We start from the raw sequence: 25,937 nt of genomic DNA on the forward strand, positions 1-25,937 counted from the left end.
GGATTTTATGAGCCAAAATGCTGAGAAAAGAGAGGTACAATTAAATCAGTTTATGTTTATTGAATGCATATTACTCATTATGAAATGGATATTCTGAGCCTTACAAAGAAGTCCTTCTCTTGCCTTCGGGGGGTTTGAAGTATCCTGGATAGAGGAAATATTTAAACTTATGAAAGTTAATTAACAATAAAAGATGTAAATTACATTTAAATGACAAAAAAGGAAGAGACATTATAAATGCAATTTGAATTATACAGTTAATATTTCATAGAAAAAGTCAGAACTTTAATTAGAGAATTTTTCCTTGAAGAGGTAGGAATTTTGAATTGGATTATAAAAACACTGGGTGGGGCATAATTAACAAAAATCAATTTTATCTCCCATTCTACCCCCATATTGAGAGGAGGAAAAACAAAAACTGTTTAAAAGTAAGAATAAAAACTACGCATAGTTGAGGAATATAAATTACTTCATTAGCTATGTTCAGAATCTCATTCTGGACCCTAAGTATATCACCTCTTATATCACCTCTCTGCCTGGAGGTGGGTAGCATGTTTAATTATTGCCTTATTGGAACATGGTTAAATATTACATCAATCAGAGTTCTTGAGCCCATCAAAGTTGTTTCTTTATCATGTATAAACTCTTCAGTTTCTGCTCACTTTTCCCTTGTATCAATTTATACAAATCTTAACAGGTCTCTCTGAAACCATACTCTTCTTCATTTCTTTGGACACTATAGAATTCCATTACATTCATATGCCATAATGTGTCCAGCCATTATCCATATGATTGGCAGAGCTTTCAGAGGTTGCATAACTCATAAAAGCTAGGTAGGATTTGGATAGGCTAAAGGGGAAAATAACCAAGTGCCAGGAAACAGGAAAGCACAAGGTATGTTAGGGAAGATAGTGAGTTTATCAATTTGGCTGGAATGGAGAGCTAAATCCAACCCTCATCTGTAAAATTAAGGGATTGGATTAGATGGCCTGGGGTGGGGTGTCCCTGACAGTTCTAGATATGATTCTTTAATCCTAATCCCTTTTTGTTTGAATTAAATAAACTTTATGCATGGTTACATTCCTAAGAATAGGGAATTCAGGAGGACAGAGAAGTTTTGGGAGAGAAAGACAAGTTAAATTTTAGCCACTTTGAATTTGTAATGGCAACCATATCCAAATGGAAATAGCCATTTGTGTTTGTCTGTGGAATAGGAAACAGGGAAGAGTTCTAAATTAAGAACAGAATGGAATAGTGGGACAGCTTTTTTAATTTTCCCATTGGGCCTTCACATTGCATATGAAAGGCAGTGAATTTTCAAAACATGCTCATGTTCAAATACCCCCTGAAGAATGCATGACATTACCACAAATAAAAGTTTTTTTTTCTTTTTTAGTACCTGCTGTTTTAAATAATTTATTACACCTCTTCCTGGCACATTTTTTACTTAAAAATCAGCAACTACTTAGTTTTCCAAATGTCCAGATAGTGTTGATGAGTTGTTTCAGTTGTGCCCAACTCTTTGTGACCTCATTTGGGATTTTCTTGGCAAAGATACTAGAGTGATTTGCTATTTCCTTCTCCAGATTATTTTACAGTTGAGGAACTGAGGCCAACTGAGTTAAGTGACTTGCCCAGGATTACTCAATCAGTAAGTGTCTGAGCCAGTTTTGAACTCAAGAGAATGAGTCCTCTTAACTCTAGGGCTAATACTCTACTCACTTTACCCCCTAGCTGCCCTTATTTCCAAATAGTATATCTCTTCTTTCCTATCTACAAGGTAATAGATTCTTTAGAACATGAGGAAAGTCAAGGAAATATTCAGTAAGAGATAGTGAGACTGGGAACAGAAGATCTTTAAGGTAGAGTTTGTTTTTAATGAGAGTTAATGTTGCTTAATTACTCTTTTAAGTTTTCTCAAAGAATTTGACATCTTATACCTAATATCAGAGAAAATATCACTAGATTTCTTAAGAAAAAAAGCTTACTTTTTATCTTAGAATCATTCCTGTGTATTGGTTCCAAGACAGAAGAGTGGTAAAGGCTAGGCAATAGGGGTTAAGTAACTTGCTTAGTGTCACATAGGTAGGAAGCATCTGAAGTTAGATTTGAACTGAGTCTTGTCTGGCTCTCAGTTCACTGATCCCCCTAGCTGTCTCCCCTTATATTCTTTTCAAAATAATAACAAGTCAGATTAGAGGTGTGGTGGATAAAATAGTAGACCTGAAGTCAGAAAGATCTCAGTTTAAATCCCACTTTAGTCACTTACTAGCTATTTGATCATGGACAAATTACTTAATTGCCCTCAGTTTCCTCATCTGTAAAATGAGAAGATAGCCTTTAATGATCCTTCTGACTTCATGATCTTATGACTTTCCCTACTTATAGACCTTACATGGCACTACTTTAATACACTCATCATGTATTATTTGGTATTTTAGTTATTTATGTATGTGTTTGATCTTCCTACTTGAGTTCAAATTACAGGAAGGTAGGGACTATGTATGACTTAAACTTTATTCAAACCCTTCCCGCCCCTATATTGCCTATACATAGAGTGTAAATCCTTAACTACTATTTCTTGAAATGGATTGACTATACCGAAGATATTTAATTCCAGCAGCAACTTTCCAAAGCAAGTAGATAGGATCAAAGATAATAGTATCATAGATTTAGAGCTGAAAAGAACCTCAAAAGTCACCCAGTCATACCCCTTCATTTTGGATGAGGAAAATGAGGCTGAGAGAAATGAATTACCTGAGGTCACACAGGTAGAAAATAACACTAAGTAATTAAGAGAAGTTCATTCAGTTTTGCTGATTGGATGCATTTTGGTTTTTAGCTCAATGCATGCAGCTTCTAGTTACAACATATAAAAATCTTGCTCTTTGTTTCACATCCTCTTTCCTCTAGAAGAGAGAAGTTGATCTTAAAATGAGTTGGTAGGTAACTAGTATCCTTCCTTCCTTTGGGCTTTTGGGTCAGTAGAAGAGTTTATCCTTCTTGCCTCTCCAGCTGGAAAACTCATTTGGCTTCAAGTAATGGTAGCAGTAAGGAAGGGAGGGAGATGAAATCTCACAAAAAATGGAAACAAAGTGGGTGGGAAGAATTTGTTTTCCAGAACCTTGCTCCTTCTCTAAGGCTTTGATTTTGACTTTGGTTGGTATATTTGCAGAGGCAAAGGATTGGTTTTATCTATAAATGACTTTAATTAGTTATAGAGCCCTACTTTTGTCATTTGGTTGTTTCCTAGGTCGGGATATAACTGCATTTGTAGCAATCAAGAACTCTTTGTAGAAGTTTTTCTTCTTTTGCCTCTATCTTAGAATTTTTTTTTATAGACTATAGTTTTGGAACCCAGAATTTTAAAAAATGAATGTCAAAATTTGTCTTTACATGTAATTAGGTGAAAATAAAACATTTTTTTAAAAATGGCTCTAGAAAATGCTAACATTTTGAGATATATTGTTTCTGGAAATAGACCCTGAATTTACAGAAAATGGATTTTGTGCCACCATTTTCAGTGATTTCTGGCAGTTTTGATATATTTGTTTAACTTCTACTGAAATAGAATCTATCATTCAAAATATGTTCTGACCACTACTGAAATGCTTCAGAATAAATGTCATCTATGAGTTCCCTTTATTGATGTGTTAAAATAAGACTGTAGCTATCCCATCCCATCCCCATGAAAGAAATTAATGTATTTTCTTAAAGTATCTTTTCACAGTATGTGCTGAGAGGATTTTAAAATTTTCTTGGTTTACTTGTTTATTTACTAGATCTCTACAATCTGAAATTATCATGTCACATTCATAGGATCATAGATTTAGAGTGGGAAGTGACCCCAGAAGTTATGTAGGCCAATCCTTTCATTTTACAGATGAAGAAACTGAAGCCCAGGGAAGATGTCTTTTCTAATGTCATTCAGGTAACAGCTGTCAGAGGCAGGATCTTAAACCAGGTCCTCTGACTCTAGTGACAGTGATCTTTCATCAGTACTATACCTGAGCATTTCAATTTAAAGCTATCTTTGCAAAAAGAAATTTGCACTCGAGTGAAAACTTCCAATGTGGAAGTTGGTTTGTTTTTTAGGTAGAAGTTTCAGTATGAATTTCCAAATAGTTTAGTATTGAAAGAAACAAAACTTTATTATATTCTTTTAATAAATGATATTTAGAATTTACCATCTTCCCCCCTTTTAAAAGGGGTGCAGCAGTTTCCTTATCTGTAAACTGAGTGGCTTTATGATATCTAATGATCCTTCCAGGTCTAAAATTCTATGATTTTCCTCTATTTCTATTTAGTTCTATGATTTTCTAGTAAATTATCTAGATGCTCATCTAATATTTTAAGTTTTCATTCCATCTTTCTGAACTTTATATAATAAATGTCGACATTTTCTTTGAATGATCTTCCATGCTAATTACTTCATTTTAGGAGCAATGGTTTCTGAAGATACTTGGATCATAGAATCATAGAATGTTGTTTTTTGGAAAGTGATCTAGCATATCAGTTAGTCCTACTCATTCATTTTACAGATGAAAAAAATTTACAGATGGCCAAAATAGTGGAATGACATAATCTAAAGCCACCAAGAGAGTCTAAATTTGAAGGTAGATATACTGACTGATGTCTAGCATTCTTTCAAATTTCTGTAGAACATAAAACTTTCTAGGGAATCTTAGATTATGTGAATCTTAAAATTTCTCAGACTCTACCTTGGAACATTATCTTAAGGTTATGGCTAAGGTTATTCCCCATTTAAACAATGGAGGTACTTGATCAGGAATGTATTGGGAACTTTAAAATTACTACATCCATACTTAGAGGCATATTTAGGGGAAGATAAAGTTGTAAAACTCCTTAGTGAACAATGAAGGTTCTTAACTCATACTTATAGTGAGGCCAAAACCTTAAGCTAGGTCTATTTTTAGATCTAATACAAAAGGGTGCTAAGTACCTATGAAGGTCAAATTAATCACTAAAAGGTAAGGCAACTTGGAAGGGGCAAGCTTAGCAAAGAGGTGTGAAATACTCAGAAGATATAATGTAATTAGAGAAGGTGAGAACTAAAAACTAAGAATGGGCTGTCCTAGGAAAAGTGTCTACTGTGATTGGTAGATCTAAAAATTTAGGGGAGGTGACACAAGAAAAAAATTTTCTTTAAAAGGAAGGAGCTAGAGGGCTCTGAAATTAGTTCAGCTTTGGTAGCTGAATTGGAGGTCAGGAGTCAGAGGAGGCTACTGGGTCTCTGAACACTAGAGTTTTGCTTGGAAAGATCTTGTGGTGTGTGATTAAAGACTGACTTAGTTTCTCTCTTAAAGAGAAAGGCTTAGGCCATTGGCCTAGGCCCTAGCCTTTTCCTACTATTTCCTCTTACTCTGTCTCTTTCCCTTTCCTTAATTCCTTCATTTATATTAATTAAAATCTCCATAAAACCCAGCTGACTTGAGTATTTCATATTGGGAATTTTTCCCATGGCGACCACTTATTTTTTTTATTTTTTTATTATATTTTATTTGATCATTTCCAAGCATTATTCATTAAAGACATAGATCATTTTCTTTTCCTCCCCCCCCACCCCCCATAGCCAACGCGTAAATCCACTGGGCATTACATGTTTTCTTGATTTGAACCCATTGCTTTGTTGATAGTATTTGCATTAGAGTGTTCATTTAGAGTCTATCCTCTGTCATGTCCCCTCAACCACTGTATTCAGGCAGTTGCTTTTCCTCGGTGTTTCCACTCCCATAATTTATCCTTTGCTTATGAATAGTGTTTTTTCCTCCTAGCTCCCTACAAATTGTTCAGGGACATTGCATTGACACTAATGGAGAAGTCCTTACGTTCGATTATACCACAGTGTATCAGTCTCTGTGTACAATGTTCTCCTGGTTCTGCTCCTCTTACTCTGCATCACTTCCTGGAGGTTGTTCCAGTCTCCATGGAACTCCTCCACTTTATTATTCCTTTTAGCACAATAGTATTCCATCACCAACATATACCACAATTTGCTCAGCCATTCCCCAATTAATGGGCATCCCCTTGTTTTCCAGTTTTTGGCCATCACAAAGAGCGCAGCTATGAATATTTTTGTACAAGTCTTTTTGTCCATTATCTCTTTGGGGTACAGACCCAGCAGTGCTATGGCTGGATCAAAGGGCAGACATTCTTTTGGCGACCACTTATTTTTGATATAAAATCAAGATGCCAAAAATTATCTTTACAGTTTGGGCAATTCACAGCCTTGAAACCCATATTTTCGCTGTCACAATCATAAGTGATTGATGGAGTAGACTTCAGGAATCATCTTATGTAATGCTCATTTCCCAAATGAAGAAAAAGACCTGGGAAAGTTAAGTGACTTGCCTGTGGTCAAACAGGTAAATTGGTAGGTCTTGTGCTCATTCAAGCACAGTACAGCATCTTCTTATTTTCCTTGTTTGGTAGTTTTTGTTACTGTCGGTTTTCAACCCAAATGCCACCATTTTGGCTAAAATCTCTGAAATTAAGAACTTTTAAATTCTAAATTGTATCAAAAACCAAAGCAGATACAAATGAATCTGAAAAATGTCAGTGTTCTGTTAACAGTACAGCCTATTCCAGAGAATTTTGCAGATCTTTCATTTAGTCTCTCAGTGTTTCTCAAAATGTTAATCTTTGTGTATTCTCCAAGAATTGTGCTTCTTTCTTTCCCATCAGTAGTGGTAAGTAGAACAATTTGGGCAGCAGTCCCCCTCTATTAGAACAGATAGAGCTCTAGTTTAAGGAGTACTTTAGACTTTCAAGAACCTCTGTTAATCACTCCCATCTCCTCCCACTCTACTCTAACCTTTTTTCCAAACCCTTCCCATCCCTCCCTGCTCTTCTATTTGCCATTCTGTTGTGTGCCACGTTTGGATGTCTCATTAAACCCGCATCTGTTCTGTTTTAGGAGAAACCTGATGCCAGCCCCACGTCACTACAGCTGCGATCCCAGATTGAAGTAAGCACAATAACTTTAATCAGCTATTTTTGCTTCTGCCTTTTTTTTTAATTTGATATTCTACACAAGTCAGATGAAACCCTTTGCTCTGCCTACACTTATACAGACATGAATCTTCTCTTATAGGAGTCACTTGGCTTCAGTAGCACGCTGTCAACCCCAGAGACGGAGAGAAAGTAAGTTTGCCTCCCTCCTCCTCTTTTTCCTCCTCCCCATCTCCCAAAGAAAGAAATGACAAGTAGAAGTCCCCTTTGGTCAAATTAATTTTATTTTCTGCATTTCCATACTGGATACTCTTTTGGTGAAAATGAAATTATCATGATGTGCATGTGTGAGATAGATGTTAATATAAAGTTTTCCACACACTTGTATGATTATGTTTGTTTATCTAGTGAATGTAGTTAAGGGTATGTTTTGTTATTGAAGTGTAGCTGCCTGAGAATTCTGGGCAGAGGTATTTATTTCACCCGTTGTTTGGTGAAGGAATCCCAAATAAAGAGTTGGAAATAAATGCACAAAAATGGGAAAGGCAAATAAGCTTTTAAATTCACTTTCCCTTATGTAGCTGTCTCACGCTTCCTCCATGAAAGAAATGAACATTGTACTTGTGTGCTCTACTTTCTGGTATAGTACAATAGCTAACAGGCTTACCCCATACTCCCTCTTATGAAAAAAAAAAGTAATAAAACTGAACCCCTACTTAATCTCCCCAAATTCACTTTTATAATATGAGTGTGTAATGTGTAGATGGTTTTAAAATAAATATGTATATAAGTGGATAGGATCTTAGTAATGCTTTCTGTTAAAAATGTAAACTTCCCATTATAACTTAGATTCTGTAATTCCCACTATTAATGTAAGCATTATAGGCTATATTTCATATTTCTAGTAGTGCCATTGCATTCCTTGGGTAGAGGAAGGGGGCATTATTCATTAAGTGATCTTCTACTTTTCTTCCCTCATAATTACCTTAAAGTGTTGCATGTATAAATCCCTTTGAGTAAAGGAGCCTCCAAATAAGAAACTACACATCTGAATCTCCAAACAGTGTCATCTTGGCAGAGAGCCACTTGGATTCTTTCATGCCGAGAGAAGCATATAAGTGGTTTAGAAACAAAGTATTTTAGGAATGAAAAGCTCACGTTGAAAGAGTGTGTGTGTGCTTTGCAGGGCAGCTCAGGCTTAATCCAGCCACGTGTGTGTGCTGCTGGCACAGAGACAGTTCTGTGTCAAGAAAGCTTGCAGGGCCAGAAAGGCTACAGGCTAATATTGTAGGTCTAATGCACGCCTGAAAGAAGTTAAAAGTAATGATTGCTATTGAGTCATTTTTCAGTTGGGTCTCCTCTTCATGAACCCATTTGGGGTTTTTCTTGGCAAAGATATTGAGTGGTTTGCCATTTCCTTCTCCAGTTCATTTTACAGGTGAGGAAACTGAGGCAAATGGGGTTAAGTGACTTGCCCAGGATCACACAGCTAAAGTTTCTTAGGCCAGATTTGATCTCAGGAAGATGTGTCTTCCTGAATTTGGCTCGACATTTATTCACTGTTGCACTTGGCACAAAGCCAAAAAAGAAGAGATCTATACCTATCCACAGTGAAAGAGGATAAATCAAGGTGAAGCCTGAGCTTTCCATTCTAGTTTTATAGTGTCTTATGAATGATATGGCATCATGTCCATCAAGAAAATAGTGAATTTCGGGGGACAGCTGGGTGGCTCAGTGGATTGAGAGACAGGTAAAGAGACAGAAGTTCCTATGTTCAAATCTGACCTCAGATACTTCCCAGTTGTATGACTCTTGGTAAGTCACTTAACCCCCATTGCCTAGCCCATTACTGCTCTTCTTCCTTGAAATCAATACATACTATTGATTCTAAGATGGAAGTTAAGGGTTAAAAAACATATACACATACTAGTGAATTTCAGGACTTAAGTAGCATGATTTTGAGGGTCAGGAAAGTAGGGTTTATGAAGATTCACTGAAGAACTCTTCAGTTTCTTACAAACTAGATAAGATTTTCCTTATTGATTAAGGCCAAGTCCATATGTACTCTTTAATCTCCCCATATCCTTCAGACAACAAATAGTATGTTTACCCATAGTCCCCAGAGGAAGTGACTCACTGAAGTTGGGCTAATCCAAGAGTGGGGTTTGAGTGTTTTTCCCACCCCTCAATTGTGGGTAGTCATCCTTTCCTTATTTATGTCCTCTTACTTTGTAAAACTGTGGCATAGATCTTGTGGCCAGAAAGGAGACTGACAGCCTCCTCAAAGATTACCACCAATTTTAGATGACGCATATGTTTCTGACACTCCCATTTTTTCAGAATACTAGGATTTTCTCCTTGTTTTTTATAAATAGGATTTTTAAACTATCATGTTATGCCTGGGCATTAAGGAAAAAAATCATCTCATTTTTTCCTCTCAGTATTCCAATTAAAAATATTAGTATATATTGAGATTCTGACATCTGTAGTGACCCTGGTGGTTTGTTTTGGTTTTGTATCCAGTGTTTTCTCAATAATACATGTAGGGTTTGGTTGCATATCTCCCTCTCCCTCTCCCTCTCCCTCTCCCTCTCCCTCTCCCTCTCCCTCTCCCTCTCCCTCTCCCTCTCCCTCTCCCTCTCCCTCTCCCTCTCCCTCTCCCTCTCCCTCTCCCTCTCCCTCTCCCTCTCCCTCCCTCTCCCTCTCTCCCTCTCCCTCTCCCTCTCCCTCCCTCTCCCTCTCCCTCCCTCTCCCTCTCCCTCTCCCTCTCCCTCCCTCCCTCTCTCTCTCTCTCTCTCTCTCTCTCTCTCTCTCTCTCTCTCTCTCTCTCTCTCTCTCTCTCTCTCTCTCTCTCTCTCTCATCTTTAAATAAGAGCATGAGGGGAAAATGCAGGGACCTAGAATACATATTAAATCAACAGAGGGACAACTGGCAGCCTGGTTGTTTTACTTAAATAGAGCTTAATTTTGAGAGGGTCAGCTTTACTATTTCACAACCAAAAAATTTTATTCCAATATTCAAAGGCTTCACATAACAAGTAATTTTATCAACTAGATACCAGATAGAACAAAATGACCATAATCCTTCTTCCATAAGTACCAAGAAGAACCCCTCTAGATAGAGTTGTGATGTAAGCCATGTTTACTTTTATGCCTTGATTCTCCAGTTTGTATACTTCCTTTCTCCCTCTTAGTGGTATTCCCTCTGCATTCTTCCTCGGGTACCCAATATCCACTTGCTATTTATTATTATTATTATTATTAGCTGTCTTTTTCATCCTCTCTTTATCAGAATCAGCCCTCATGAAAGTCTCTAAAAATCATTCATAAGAAGATAAGGGACTGATAACAGCTCTTAGCATTACCCACTGCAGTGGTATCTTCATTTTCTTTTTAATACTTTGAAATGTTCTAGATTTATCAGGATGGTTTCTCTCTGAGATAGATCTAACTCATACTGATAGGAATTCTTGGTGATTTTCTACAAGTAGTCTTCTTCTTCTCCTCCTCCTCCTCCTCCTCTTCCTCTTCCTCCTCCTCCTCCTTCCTTCTTTTTTTTTTAAATCCTTACCTTCTGGCTTAGAATCCATAATAAGTATCAATTCCAAGACAGAAGAGCAGTAAGGGCAAGGCAATTGGTATTAAGTAACTTGCCCAGGGTTATATAGCTAGGAGATATCCAAGGCCAGCTTTAAACTCAGGAAAAAGAATCTTCCTGACTCCAGGTCTAGTGCTCTATCCATTTTACCACCTAACTGCCCCATATAGGATGAAACTGAGAGAATCTCAGAGGGAAGGTACTAAAATTAACACTTAGAAAGAAGAGATTTCTGCTTTTTGGTTCCAGAGAGCAGAACTAGGAATAGTGAGGAGAAGTTTGGAGAGGCAGATTTTGGTCTGAGATAAGGAGAAAAACTTCCTAGCAATTTGAACCTGCAAAATATAGCCTGGCTAGTGGAGGGGAGTGCCTTCCTCATCCCTGGAGGTCTTCAAGTGAACATTGAATGACCATTGTTGTTTAAGTGGCAGAGAGCATTCCTAATCCTACATGGATGATCATAGATGACCTCTGAGCTCCTTATTCTTATCCTTATTCAGAAATTCTGATTCTCTATACTTTTTGAAAAAATCAAATTAAACTAATATTAGTTGGATCATAGGATTTGGGGACTGGAAACCTAGAAGTCACCCATCCAGTCATCAACTGTTTTAAAAATATTCAGAGAAGAAAAGGTTTTTGCTAAGCAAAATGCCTTTTTTTGGAGGGAGAAGGAAGGAAAATATCCTGAGTGTCAGCTAAACTTTAATTTTAATATGCACTCTAAAGGAATAACCTGAAAACTGAATTAAATTCCAAAGGATATACAGCAACATATTGGCCTGCTTTATTATCTAGGGTGTCAAATACATTTGAAAAAATCTGTCTCTAGATAGAAATCTAGAAGTATTACTGTAATTGTTATAGGAATTGAAAAAGGACACAAAATGAATAACTAAATCTTCATTCTATAAACCTTTCCATCATGTAGCAACAGTTTACTTATGACTTTTTAGTTATGCCTATGGAGATTTTAGAGGCATCTTATACTTATTACCATTAATTAAAAATCAGTAATTAAAACCCAAGGCTTATTGGTTCTTATGGTAATGGGGAAAGATGGTGCCCACTCATCCAAATAAGCTTGAATGAAGCTTTTTTCCCCACCTGCATTTTTTTCTTTTATATTCTGCCTTAAAATCAATATTTATATTGGTCCCAAGGCAGAAGAGTGGTAAGGACTAGGCAACAGGGGTCAACTGACTTGCCTAGAGTTATACAGCAAAGAAGTATCTGAGGCCAGACTTTCTTGTTTTATGCCCAGCATGGAAAAAAAGAGAGAAATGAAATTCCAAAATGAATATTGGACATTGAAAAATAGTGAATTATCTCTTTTATTTTTTGGAATCATGTTCATTTGTTCCATTGCAATGATAGTGGTAGATTATTAGATTGTTGAGGGAAGGGGCTGTTTGTATTTTTTTCTTTGTATCCTCAACATGTGGCACAATGTTGGAAGATGATAAGCCCTAAATGACTTATTGTTGCATTAAATTGAAATTTAAAAAAATTATACCTAAGATATGCTTTTCACCTCCTAATGAAACCACAGTGTCCTATTTCAAATTATATTAAATCAAGACAGGTTTCATGAAGGATGCTGTTTGATCTTTTGAATTTTAGGGCAGGGAGAGATGGTGTAGGGAATAGAATACCAGACTTTGAAGCTGGAAGACCTCAGTACTAATCCTGTTTCATGTGCGACCGTGGAAAAGTGCAGAGCCTTGTTCTGCCTTACTTTCCTTATATATAAAATGGGGTTAATAAGAGCACCTTCCTCGTAGGCGAGGATCCAGTGAGATGACATGTTTAAAATACTTTGCAAACTCTAAGGCAACACATAATTGCTAGCTGTTGTGTTTGTTTTTATTTTGAATATGATTCCAAGCCCTTCAGCATGCTCAGAGATGTGGCATAAATTGTGTTTCCTGTTCTTAATACTGGGAGCAAAGAAGGGCTGCTTCTCATTCTTGCCAATCCATTGACCTATATTTTCCCATCTTTCTCATCCTATCAGTAAAGTTGAAACTCTGAGGTTCCTCCTTGGAAAGTTTGAAGATACACAGTTCACATTTCTGTGTTGCTTAAGGCTTATCAGACACTTCCTCTCAAAGCATTTAACTATTGTTCTTGTTATTTAGCTGTTTTTCAGTTGTGTCCAACTTTTTGTGAGCCCTTTGAAACTTTATTGGCAAAGGTACTAGAATGGTTTGCCATTTCCTTCTCTAGCTTATTTTGCAGATGAGGAAACTGAGGCAAATAGGATTAAGTGACTTGGTGGGGCATCAGATAACTAGGAAAAGTCTGAGCCTGGATTTGAACTCAGTAAGAGGAGTCTTCTTGACTCCAGGCCTGGCACTCTTTCTTGTTATAATAACTATTATCATTCATATTTTACCAAAGACTGAGCTGAGTTACTGAGAAGTAAAGGCTTGCTCAGGGTTAGACAGTTGAAAAATATCAGATTCAGAACCTGAACCCACATTTTCTGAATCAAAAAACCTTTCATCTTTTCATTATACCACTGAAGAATAATCTAAGAGGAGATGATGAAATTTAATGACTAAGGAAATAGACTATATGCCAGAAGTCCTCAGCTATATGTTTAGGCTCTGCATCTAGTTTCCTATATCTATGGATTCCTTATATATAAAGGAGCATCAGCAACAACAGATTATTGACTATCTGAATTTTTTCCTTAGCTGAAAGTACCCCCATCAAATAATAGCTCTATAAAATATTTTATTTACTAAGCTTTTAAAAACACCAATGTAGAGGTAGCCAGGTGGCATAGTGGATAGAGAGGCAGGTCTAGAATCAAGTGGACCTGGGTTCAGATCTGGCCTCAGATACTTCCTAGTTGTGTGACCCTGGGCAAATCACTTAAACCCCATTGCCTAGCCCTTGCTGCTCTTCTGCCTTGGAACCAATACTTGATATCAATTCTAAGACAGTAGGTAAGTATTAGAAAAAAAAATCTTGAATGTGATTGAAAGTTGGATTTTCAAAAGTGAGAGCTGCTTCAGTCATACACAATTTCTTTTGTTATGACCATGAAAAATTGAACTTTGATTTCAATCTCCACTAACCATGTTATTACTGAATATAGGATAGTTCTGCTGTTTACAGCATGCTGCTGTCTTTAACAGATAACACAGTATTTCCCTAAGCCTTCTTTCTCTGATTGCCACTCACTGAGGATACAGATGGAGGGCAGGACAGGACCAGGATGTAGGGGGAGAGGAGGCTCAGGTCCAATCATTGTAACCCTACAACAATGCAGACCCGCTTGGCAGGTCTGTCTCAGTGACAGGCTGAGTTCTGCATTTTTGACAGGATATCCAGGTCAGACCTAATCCCATGCCTCTTTCCTGTCTCCCATCCTGTTTGTCAAAAGGATGTTGGGAGGGAGTGAGGAATCATTTAGTTCTAGTGGGGGTGGGGAGAATGAGAGAGAGACAGAGACAGAGACAGAGACAGAGACAGAGACAGAGACAGACAGACAGAGACAGACAGACAGGGAAAGGAGGGGAGAGAGAGGAGAGAGAGAGAGAGAGAGAGAGAGAGAGAGAGAGAGAGAGAGAGAGAGAGAGAGAGAGAGAGAGAGAGAGAGAGAGAGAGAGAGAGAGAGAGAGAGAATATGCATTTAGTTTACCTTATCTAGTTTAGATTCCTCTGTTTTTATTTGATAAGGGTGTGCCTTTGATAACTACCTACCAGGTCTTTGAGTAGTATGGCAGAAAGAACAATGGACTGGTGGAGTCAAGTGACTGGATACTAGTCTTAGTTCTTTCTCCTACTAATGAATTGTGTCATCTTTGGCAAGTCATTTCCTCAGGGTAGGTCACCTTTCCTAACTGGTGAAAACAAGGGGCTTAAACTGGATGATCTCTGAGTGTTTGTCCCAGATTCTTTGACTCATTGTGCAATGTGACTTAGATCAAGGCAGTATATTGGAAAATTGACTTTTGGGTCTGAGAATTGGTCTTAAATTTTGGTGTGACTTTTACTTATGGTGTGACCTTGGTAAGGTTTTTTTTCTTACTTTCTTTATTTTGGGTAAGTTATTTAACCCCTTTGATTCTTAGTTTCCCCATCTGTAAAATTAGGAGATTGGACTAGATGGTCTCTATGGTTCCTTCTATCTCTGAAGTCTCAAGACCCACTCTGCCATTCCATGTTTTAGTATTTAAAACAAGTAAGTGGCAGTGATGAGGCTGGTTATCTGTGGTGTTAATGAGGTCAAGGACTATAGTGCCATCTTTCATACTACAGGATTTTTCATGGAGGAAGATTCTTTCTTGGTCATGTTGAATAGATAAATATGGAATAGATAATATGGAATAAATAATCTCAAAATGAAGAGTTGTCCCAAAGATTATAGAGAAACTCATAGTGAGTGTGAGTGACCTCCAATGTATTTCTAGTAGAGAAGTTATCATGAGAGATCTTGAGAGAGAACTGTGATTGATTAGTAAAGGAAGTCAGCTCTATTGGCATCTATACAAGTAAAGTTTTAGATCAAAGTCTAGCATATTGGATGGAGAGTTAATGGAAGGTTATATAAAGGGTTTTGTTGAAGGTTGTGCCCACAGTTCTAATATCTCAGGTCACAATATCATTGAAAATAAACCTTTTCCTCATTTACTAATTGGGCTATAACACCTTCATGGAATTGACTAAGACAACACTGATCTTTTCAGCAGAAGCTATTCAGAAGCTTAAAAGCAAGTGTGTGTGTGTGTGTGTGTGTGTGTGTGTGTGTGTGTGTGTACATATGTGCATGTGTGTGTTCCCTATCATGTCCAATATCTGAAGGGCTCAACATTCCAAATCGTAGGGGCCCCACTAGTCTGAGCAGCTGTGAGCTAGAATCCTCCACTTCAGCTGTTCTTAAGTTAACACATGATTGCATTTAGCTATGTCTGCTTTGCAAATCACCAGCTGACCTACTGATAGCTGCAGCCCACATGCTTGGGCTGTGCCATTGGTCTGTAGCAAGAGGTGCTTATCATTGTTGTGACTTCTACAGAGCAAGGAGCTGTCTAATGAGTAAAACTACTACTGTGGCTTCTTATTCTGTCCCTACCATTGCTTATGAGTATAGCATCAGACAAATCAGGAAAATGGCCCAGGAACTTTTCTTGCTATCTTCTTCTCTACCCTACTCCTCACATAAACTCCTCCAAAAGGAAATCTGAAACTAAAAGAACCGGATTTTCAAAGCCATTGGCAGGGAGATACAAATTCAAATGGACTGGAGAGACACCTCTGGAAAAGACAGCAAACTGCCACCAGAAATAGAAAGGACATTGCTTAAATTCTAAACAAAGCTGTGTTCTTTCTTTTTTTCCCTGAAAACCTTTTTCTCTTCTGGCTATTGCAAAATCTCTTAGCTAATTGAAGCCAAAAGTACCATCAGTTGAGTGTTAACTTAGTCATTTTTGTTAGAATTTTTTAGTTTTTAGTTTTTGGGGGTTTTTTGATAGGGAGGTGGTGGGAGTAGAAAAGAAAGAGTGATTCTGGAGGACTTTCAGAATTCACCACCAGATCTCTTGAGATGTTCCATTGGCCCAGCAGTAGCACATTTGATAGTATTTGCATCAGTTCAATGGTAAAATGATCTAGAAGACCTTTAGGGGAATGACCTCCAAAGCTAGGTCTACCAACAAAAGCCCCATCAACTCCCAGATTGATAGACATAGAAGTTCTGAGTCACGACACCATTTTGATGACTCAAATTCTGTCCTAGCTGATTCTGACAATTCTTCATGAGTTCCATATCATCCGTGGTGGGTGATGACGAGTTGTATCTGCCATAAAACAAGTCTTAATGGCTGGAGAGTATGAAGCAGTCAGAGAGGAAAAGACATAAGCATAACCAGCAGAAAAATGGAAGAGGAACAGGAATGACCAAAGTGACAATTCTGTGCAGAGCAGATTGATAGCCATATAACAAGATCTTAGAAACAAATCTTAAAAAAAAAAAAAGATTGGAAAGAATGATTTAACCTTCAAGATTTTCACAGCATTTATAATAGAAATTCACCATCATCTGTGCCTGAAGGAATCAAAGGATCTCCACAAAAGCGGGTATGACACTGTGCTCAGTTAGTTGTTAGAGCCCAGATTCACGGGAAGCCAAATTATTCATGCTGCCTGGCAGAAAGCATCCCCCTAAGAGAAGTAGGGCAGGAAACTCCCACAATAATACTCACAATGGAGCAAGCAGCCAGCTAACCTTGGTCTCCAGCATGTGATGAGCCGGACCAGTGTGAGTCCCTCCAGCAGCTGGGGGAAGGGACCTCTCTGCTAATAATACGCTGGTGCCTATAATCTGATGAGCTAAGCTACAGCTATCCAGGACCACTCAGGAGCCATGTGTGAGAGTGATGTGTGTGTATATAGCAGGGGTAGAGCACTGGGAATATACAGAACCCCATGACTGCTGGAGATTGGCTCCCAGCTGTGGAAAGAACATTTAGCTTTCTTAGAGACCATTTCACATCCATATCCCCTCCTACCCTTTGGAGCAGCTGAAGCAAAGAAAGGCTCTGCCACTCCTGTGCCTATACATCTCTTTCCTAGTTCAACTGGGTTCCAACAGTGCCAGCAGCCAACATGGCCATCCCTGTTTGGATGATGTTGAATGAGAACCGGTGTTTGTTTCCACTGAGAAAGTTTTGACCTGCTTAAAGAGCCATCACTATGGAAACATAATGAGGAGATAATTGAATGGAGCCTCTTTTCCTCCCATCTCCCCTCTCTTTCTCCCCCCCCATTCTCAAGCTGATGCCAGTGAGGTCAGAGCCCTTGCAGCCTTGCTTTCCCTTTGGGCTCATGCAAATTTGATAAGAATACTAAAGGCCCATTTTCCTCTCTGTGCCAACTTCTGTTGAGATAAATTATCCTATATTCACCCTGTAACAGTTATAGTGGCAGGCAGTTTTCATGCCAATTATAGAGCTGGGTCCTGCATCAGGCATACAGATAACCAAATGGCCTTCCAAAGGAGCATGCAAATGTTTTTTTATATTGCTTCACTCAGAGCTTTGCCACTGAGCAGTATTTTCATGTATAAAAGGCCTTCCTGAACTATTCATTGTGCACATGTAGTAAATTCTGAAGAGAGGTAGAAGAAGAAAGGCTTTCAGCTCCATTTGTAGGATAACTCAGGTCCATTTAAAAATGTAAACAATGTTAAAAAAAAACTGCATGCATATCATTTAAAAGACCACACAAAATTCCTATTGACTAAATCATAGTTTTTGGCTTCTGGACTAGGTTTAGCATCTTAAATGACCTTTAGACTACCAATAATCATTCAAACCAAATCTGATTACATTTCCACCCCTTCTCATTTATGGCAATAAATTCATAGCATTTCAGACACCCGGGGTTATGTTATTCCATGATAGGGGTTAAGGACTAGACTTGTATTTATATTGGTATAAGGAATTCCTCAAGTGAGCAAACTATTTGCCAGTGAAGGTAAGGACTTTCTCTGCAATTTATGGTCTTCAAAAATTGCTTGAGGGTACTGAGGGTTAAGTGATTTGGCATGATTGCACAGTTACTATATGCCAGAGATATGACTTGACCCACTCTCTTCCTGCTTTTGAAGCTATCTCCCTAGTCATGTGATATGCATACAGTATCTTATAGAACCTTCAAAGAATCCATAAGAATAAAAATTTAATTACCGGGGATCAAGATGGAAATATATGAAGATGTGAGCTAGGATGATTTGAACTAATGCATAAAGACACTTTATTTCTGAAGCTTTGGTTGTTCCTTTATATGAGAAACAGCCAAATTCTCTAATCTGTTCTCCAATGTAGTCATGCTTTGAAACTGCTCTCTTGATAGTCACCAGTGACTTATTAATTTCAAAATTCAGTACTCTTATCTCAATTTTGTCCTCTTTTTTGAAGTATAAATGATCATCACACATTCTTGATAACTTTGTTCTTGACTTCCATGACACCACATTCTTTCAGTTCTCTTGTCTAACTCTGTCTTCTTGGTCTTCTTGTTGCATTCTCCTCTTTTCCCCAGATATGACTGTTTCCCAGTGAGCCATCTTCTGTCCTCTTTCTTTTTACATTCTTTCATACACCCCTATAGCTTCACTTTTTTTTTATATGCTAGTGATGTCAAATTACATATCTGAACTGATCTCTCTCTGAATTCTAACCTGTTTGCTGAATACTCCACATGGATGTCCCATTGGTACCTAAAATTCAACATTTTCAAAACTAATCTTTCTCCTAAAACTTGCCTATTCTTCCAACTTCCTTATTTCTATTGAAGATATAATTTCCCAAATCTTCTTACTATAATTAAATATCAATTGTGATATCAATATCTACCAAAGTCTTCTGCTACTATATTGGCACCTGAAAGTATCATGAGTTGTCAAAGGTTATGCCAGTAGAACACAAACTCATATTAGGTACCACCAAGCTAGTCAGTTTCTGGGAACAGAGTGATAATCTATTACTTAAATACTTGCTTGGCTAGATTAGAAGAGTCTTATCATCAGATTGGCTGTGAAGTCATGAGTTTTTCAGCATATCAGTTTTCAAAGTCCATCTCTCAAGTTATACAAGGCTAGGCTTTGCATCAGCAAAAGAGGCAACTACACTGACAAAATATTGGATCCTTGAAGTATTGAAGAAGAAACCAAGGTCATGTTAATAGTATGTGTTAACAAGTACATGTTAATAGTTTCCACTTTTTAAACTCATAAATAAACCCATGACATCCCAACCGAAGACAGCTACAACCCACACTTAGGAAATAGGAAAGTCACTGATGGTTTTGGAAACTTTGTAAGATGATTACAGTAGACCATGGATTTTATTTTCCCCACCCTGTCTTAGTCTGCACCCACAGATTTCTCCAGCTCTGTTGTTAATGCAGTTCTTAGGGATGTGGTCCTAATGAAGCTATATAACAGAGCAAAGCAAAACCAAGGGGTCTGTGCAGAGAAGTAATGTTATTTGGCTGCCTTTCCGACACACAGCTCTTAAAACTTCTGCCAAGTGTCACTGCATCATTAACTTTCAGTACAAGTTATCAGGCTATGAATGGAAGAACACAAATCACTTTCAATGCCCATTTGTGAAGGAGTTTCAAATTGAATGATGTTAGAGCAACACAGTTGGCATATCAAATTTGTGGTCCATTCAGTGATCCCATAGAATCAACCCACCATATGTCTAGAAATTGAACCATCTTTTTACTGACCATCATGAGAAGTTTGCAAGTCCAGAGGTATCTACCAGTATGGCAGAGGGGAATCACATTTTTTTCCTTATCAAAATATTCCTGTTTAATAATTTTACCAATTCCAACTTCTTTTTTAGGATTCCAAGCAATTAAAAAATAACCCTTACCTTCTGCCTTAGAAAAGTAGTAAGGGCTAGATGGTAAGGTAAGTGATTTGCCCAAAATCACACAGGTAGGAATTATCTGAGGCCAGATTTGAACCCAGACCTTCTATCTCTAGGCCTGGCTCTCTAACTCCTGAGTGAACCTAGCTGCCCTACCAAACAATTTTTCACCATCTCTAATAAGCAGTGAACAAAAGAAAATGAATTTAAAAATGTAGCTAGAGAAGATAGTGTGAAAATAGTTAACATGCATATGAATAGGAACTAGATCTATGATTTCATTGCTTTAAAGAATTATTGGTTGATAAAATTCCCTTAACCAGTAGAGGTCAGCACCTTCTCTTCAACTTATAGAAGAGAGAGTTATAGAATTAACATGAGCACTGAATAAGTCCCTCTAGCAAGTGTGAGGTAGGTCATTTGTAAAAGACCTTTAAAAAAAAATGGACAAAAATATCATAGTTTCAGTGAGAAGTGGATGAATTGTATTCTACACCAATAAACTCCATCAATGAGTTTATAGACTTATAGAATCTTAGCATTGAAAAATACTGGAGACCATCAAGTCCAAGTTAAACCTAAATGAGAATCCCATTTACAATTTACCCCACAAATTGCCATTCTAGCCTTTGCTTAAAGATTGTTTAGTAAGAGGGAAATGATTTCTTCCTGAGGAAGCCCATTTGACTTTGGGATAGTTCTAATTATTAGAAAGTTTTTGCTGACATCAAGCCTTAATTTGTTTCATTGCAATTTCTACCCATTGATTTTAGTTCTGCTCTCTTGGGCCAAGAAGAACAAGTCTAATAGCCATTCCATGTGATAGCTATTTAAATAGTTAAAAGTCAATTATTGGCATTCCCTCTGCCCTTCCCCCAACCAATTTTTTTCTTCAGGTTCAACAAGCTCACAAATTAACCTCATATGTTATAATTTTAGGACTCCCTATCATTCTGGGCACCTTTCTCTAGAAGTTTTTTTGCTCACTAGTGCTCTTCCTAAAATGTGGCACTTAGAACTAAAGCACAATATTCCAGATATGGGTCTATTAACTACTAAAATTGCTTTCTCAGATTGTGTACTTCTATTTCTTAGTGTGATAAATAACTATAATGATTTAGATGTACTCCTTCCTACCTAGAAAACATGGTCAGGACTAGATCCCTTCTCATATCTCCTGGTCCTATGTTGCCATCAAAAAAGAGAGGGAGACAGAGGTTTAAAATCCTTAGAGAAGAATGTTTAACTTTGATTTAAGAATTTTTCTTGATATTTCACTTACATGAAAAAAGAAAAAAATCATTAAAACCATCAATTCATTGAAAAAATCTGATAATATAAGCAATAATTGCCACCCTTGGATTCTCTCACCTCTACAAAGGAGTGAAGGGAAGTATCTTCCTTTGTTTTTTAGAACTATGGTTGCTTTTTGTAATTTTGCAATATTCACTTTTAATTATTTTGTGTTCTTTCCATTTTCTTTGACAATGTTTATATTTGGTTCTGATTATTTCACTCTGCATCAGTTCATGTAAGTCTTTCTATTCTTCTCCACATTTATCATACCAGTTATTTCTTAATAGTACACTAATTTCCAAAAACTAAATTATATATCCATTTCCCCAAATTAATTGAAATTTACTTTATTTAGTTTCAGTTTTAGATTATATTTTAATCTTACCATAAGCCAATCTATACATATCTAAATTTGAGAACCTTACAAAAATGACAGGTAGTCCTAGTCCATTTTTTACCAAGGTAGCATCCATCTCAAAATGTCAGTAATTCAGAAATAGTCTTTAGAGCTAAGATCTAGAATTCACTTCAAGAATGGCCAAGGATATGAACAAACAATTTTCAAAAGAAGAATTGTAACATATTAATAACCACATGAAATAATGCTAATCACTAATAATAGGACAAATGCAAATCAAAATAAATATGAAGTTTTACCTCCCACTCTGCAAATTGGGAAAGATGACAAAGATTACAAAAGCCAATGTTTGAATGGTCCTGGAAAATAGGCACATGATTCATTGTTGGTCAGGCTATGAATTGGCACCACAGTTTTGAAATGCTATTTAGAATTATTCAAATAAAGTGATTAATGTGCCACTACTTTTTTACCCACAGATACCATGACTCTATTTATACATCAGTGGTGCCATTAATAAGAAGAAAGTTTCCATATACACCAAAATATTTATTGCAACACTTTTTGTGATAGCAAAGGATTGGAAACAAAGTAGATGTCCATGAATTGGGGAATAGTTAAACAAGTTGTGATACATGGACATAAAAGAATATTAATCTTCTATAAAAAAGTGATGAATGGGGGCAGGTAGGGCACTTGGTGGGCCTAGTGAAGGGAGGTCCTGGGTTCAATTCTGGTCGCATACTTCCTAGCTATATTACTCTGGGCAAGTCAGTTACCCCCCCCCTCCCCCAATTGCCTAGCCCTTACCACTCTTCTGCCTTGGAACTAATACATAGTATTGATTCTAAGATGGAAGATAAAGGTTTTCAAAAGAAAATGGTGATGGATATGTTGAATACAGAAAAGCATTGAGAGATTTCATGAACAGAAGGAGAATGAAGTAAGCAAGCCAAGAAAATAATAGACTACAATAATAATAGATTACAATGTCAGTGAAAGAATATCACACACCAAAAACACAAAAGTGAGCATGACAAAATTTAAAAGGTGAAGAATGATTCAAATGAAGATATGAGAGGACATTCTCAATCACCCTTTCATGTGAGTGGGAGGTTCACAAATGTTGAATGTTATATATTTTTGAACTTTTTCAGTTTATATAATAATGAACTGAATAATGAATAATGTGTTGATTTTTTTTGTCTTTAAAAAGTTACTCATTGTTTTATGAAATGGCTTTCTGTAAGGTTTGAGGGAAGAGAATATAGGATTAAGCTCTTATGATTTGAAAAACAAAAGATCCCAATAAAAGCTTATTTTTAATAAGAAGATGACCTTGGTTTGAGTGTTGCCTTTCACAATACTGCCTGTGCCCACTGGCATGCCACTTAACTCCTTAGTGTTCCAGGTTAATTGCAAATGAGTTTCTGATCTCCATTTGGGAAGGTTTTATGCTCTCTGAGAATATTATCCAGATCAAAGGAGAGACTGAGACAGACAGAGAGAGAAACAGCTTGACAATCAAACATATTACACTGCTGGACAAGTAAGGTCTTTGTCCTCCAAGAACAAGGTTAATAATGGCATGAATGAATGCCTGTAAAGATAAAATAGCTATCAGTACAGTGGAAAGAACAGTACTCTGCTAAAAATAAATTAGATAAAGAAAAAATTAGCCATTATACAGCTTTCATTGTCTATGGCAAAAATTTTGGGGAAAGTATATATCAGAATTAGGGTTTGCAGGAATCTTTAGGGTTTTTTTAAAATAGTTGATTATAAGAATTTTGTGAAGAAAAGTAGAAATTTGAGTAAATCTAGAAATTTAGGGAATTCTCTGAATGAATGAGGTATGGCATGAAAGAAGGCATGGAATCAGTCAATCAACAAATATGATTAAGTTCTTACTCTTTTCCAGAAACTGTAGCAAGTGCTGGGGATACAAATAGAAAAATGAAATCATTTTTGCCTTCAAGAAGTTTACATTTATAATATTATAAAGGGAAAATCATGCAATAGAAATGAAAAATGGTTTTGCTTTGGTGTAGTGGTCATGTGGCTATGTGAAAGAGAAAGGGAATATTTGCCTTGGCTAATGTAGTGAAAGAAGGATTCCCTCCCCCACTCCCAAATTTTAAAAAGTTTATTGATACTTTTTATTTTTACAGTGAAAAAGTACATCATTCTGATTCCCCAGCTCACTGAACCACCTTCATGATAAAGAAAAAGAGATAAGTAAAACCAGTCAGAGCAGTGACTGACTGTGTATGCAAAATTCTATCCTGTCATCCCTTACTTCTCCATTGAGAGGAGGATGGTATATTTCTTTCTCTGCTCTGGTTTCAAGTTTAGGGATTGAAAAACAGTGCGATTGAATAAGGTCCTTAAGTACCTTGGTTACCTGCTTTTACAATAAGCAGAAAATAGGAATGGTTTTCTTACTCATAAAAGAAGCTATTTTAGAAAATACATATTTAAAAAATGGAGAGTGAAACAAAAGATGACAGATGCTTAATGAGAAATTCCTTTTAGTGTGATGAAGATACTTGCCAATCAAAATCCAATCTTTTAATAATTTTTTATTAAAAAAAAAACCCATACCTTCTTTCTTAGTATCAATTCTAAGTCAGAAGAACACCAAGAGATAAGCATTTAGTGTTAAGTGACTTGCCCAGAAGAACACCAAGAGATAAGCATTTAGTGTTAAGTGACTTGCCCAAGGACACACAGCGAGGAAGTATCTGAGGCCAGATTTGAACCTAGGAGCTCTCGTCTTTAGGCCTGGCTCTCAATCAACAGAGCTGCCTAGGTGCCCCCAGAATACTGTTTTTAATGCATAAAATAATATACATGGGATTACAAAGGATACCAATTATATTGAAATACAATTTTTTTTACAAAAATGTATGCATTCCAGATTAAGAACTTCTGATTAAGAGAATATTTGAGTCAAGTCAAGCTCAGAGTAACACATAAGAAGCTATGAATGTTATAAGCAGATTTAAGGAAGAAGACATTCATAGGACCTTGAAATAGTTTTATCAAAATATTTATGCTAAAATCTTTCACTAACAAAGGGGTAGAACTATGGGAAATATTTCACTTTTTTTCAATTTCTGTATAAGCCAAAAAGGTATGAAATTCTGCTTGATGAAAGAATGAGCAGTGTGGAACATGTATCCCTAGTAGATATGTTCATAAAACAGAATATTATAAATTGGAGCCCATTTCCTCACTGATTTGCATTCAGTCTGGAGAAAGAATTTTTTTGTAGGAAGAGTAGGACAGGATTTAGCTGGGGAAATTTGGATTCCAAAGCATAATAAGCTGATATTTAATAATGGATCAAGCTATAATTCTTCAACACTAATACCAACACACTCTAATTTTTAAGTAAAGTGGATCATTTTTTTCATGAAACTTCTCAAAAGAAAGATAGGATTATAATTATTTGGTATGGAACCCAAAAGGCACAAAGGCAGAACAGTTACAACTTACAGCAGTAGGAGTTGTCTTCAGTTTTCATCAAATCCGTTTCCCAAGATTGCAAAAGAGGATAACATTCATATCTTTCTGGCTGCTAAAATCTTGTTCCCACAGTTTGTTGAGGGTTCTGTGGTTTTCAAAACAAAAAGTAATCTGGAGTGCAAACGAGAAGAGACAAAAACAAAAATATAACAGGAATAAATAAATGAGGAAGTTTATTTCCTGAAATATGGTTAAGGTCTTGAAACCTAACAATTTGAAAACAATTTAAGTTTTCCCAGAGCAGAAAATCTTTTCTTTTTCTTTTAAATTACATATATACTTCAAAGGTTTGTAGTTTTGTTATTTTGCTTGTTGCTTCTACTGACATGAACTTTGAGAGTTATTATGTGCAAGAAATTATTCTGTAGCCTTCCTGTTGATGAATCAACTTGGAAGTCATTGGTAGCTTAGTGATTAGAGTACTGAACATAGTCAGAAAGATCGAAGTTCAAATCTTGCCATATATACTCTCCCTATGATCCTGAGAAAGCAGTCACTTGACCTTTCTGTCTTTTAAGTTAAAATTTTTAATTAAAAAAAAATTCCTCCCCTTCCCCCTCCCACAGTAAAAAGAAAAAAAAATTTGCCTAGTCAAGCAGAATGAAGTATTTTATTTTCCATGCCCCCAAATTATATATATATATATATATATATATATATATATATATATATAACATTTTTCATCATGAGTCCATCACTTTGCTGTGAGATAAGCCACCTGTTTCATTGACATCATAAGACCTAAGAAAGGGAGGGAGGAAAGGAGAGAAGGGTAGAAGGAGGA

General features: G+C 36.7%; 1 protein-coding gene across 3 annotated transcripts in view; it reads left to right on the forward strand.

Moving 5' to 3' along the window:
• The window catches only part of SASH1 (SAM and SH3 domain containing 1), a 391,591-nt gene that overhangs the window by 264,374 nt on the left and 101,280 nt on the right, over positions 1 to 25,937 (forward strand). For 2 of the 3 annotated variants that reach the window (XM_056818913.1, XM_007484703.3), the window contains exons 3-4: positions 6,938 to 6,988; positions 7,115 to 7,164. In XM_056818913.1, coding sequence (XP_056674891.1) covers positions 6,938 to 6,988; positions 7,115 to 7,164 — 101 coding nt within the window. Of the gene's footprint in view, positions 1 to 6,689; positions 6,711 to 6,937; positions 6,989 to 7,114; positions 7,165 to 25,937 lie in introns of those variants that run through there. The other variant, XM_056818914.1, reaches the window with a different exon arrangement.

This window comes from Monodelphis domestica, chromosome 2 (assembly GCF_027887165.1).
Source record: "Monodelphis domestica isolate mMonDom1 chromosome 2, mMonDom1.pri, whole genome shotgun sequence".
NCBI classification, from domain to species: domain Eukaryota; kingdom Metazoa; phylum Chordata; class Mammalia; order Didelphimorphia; family Didelphidae; genus Monodelphis; species Monodelphis domestica.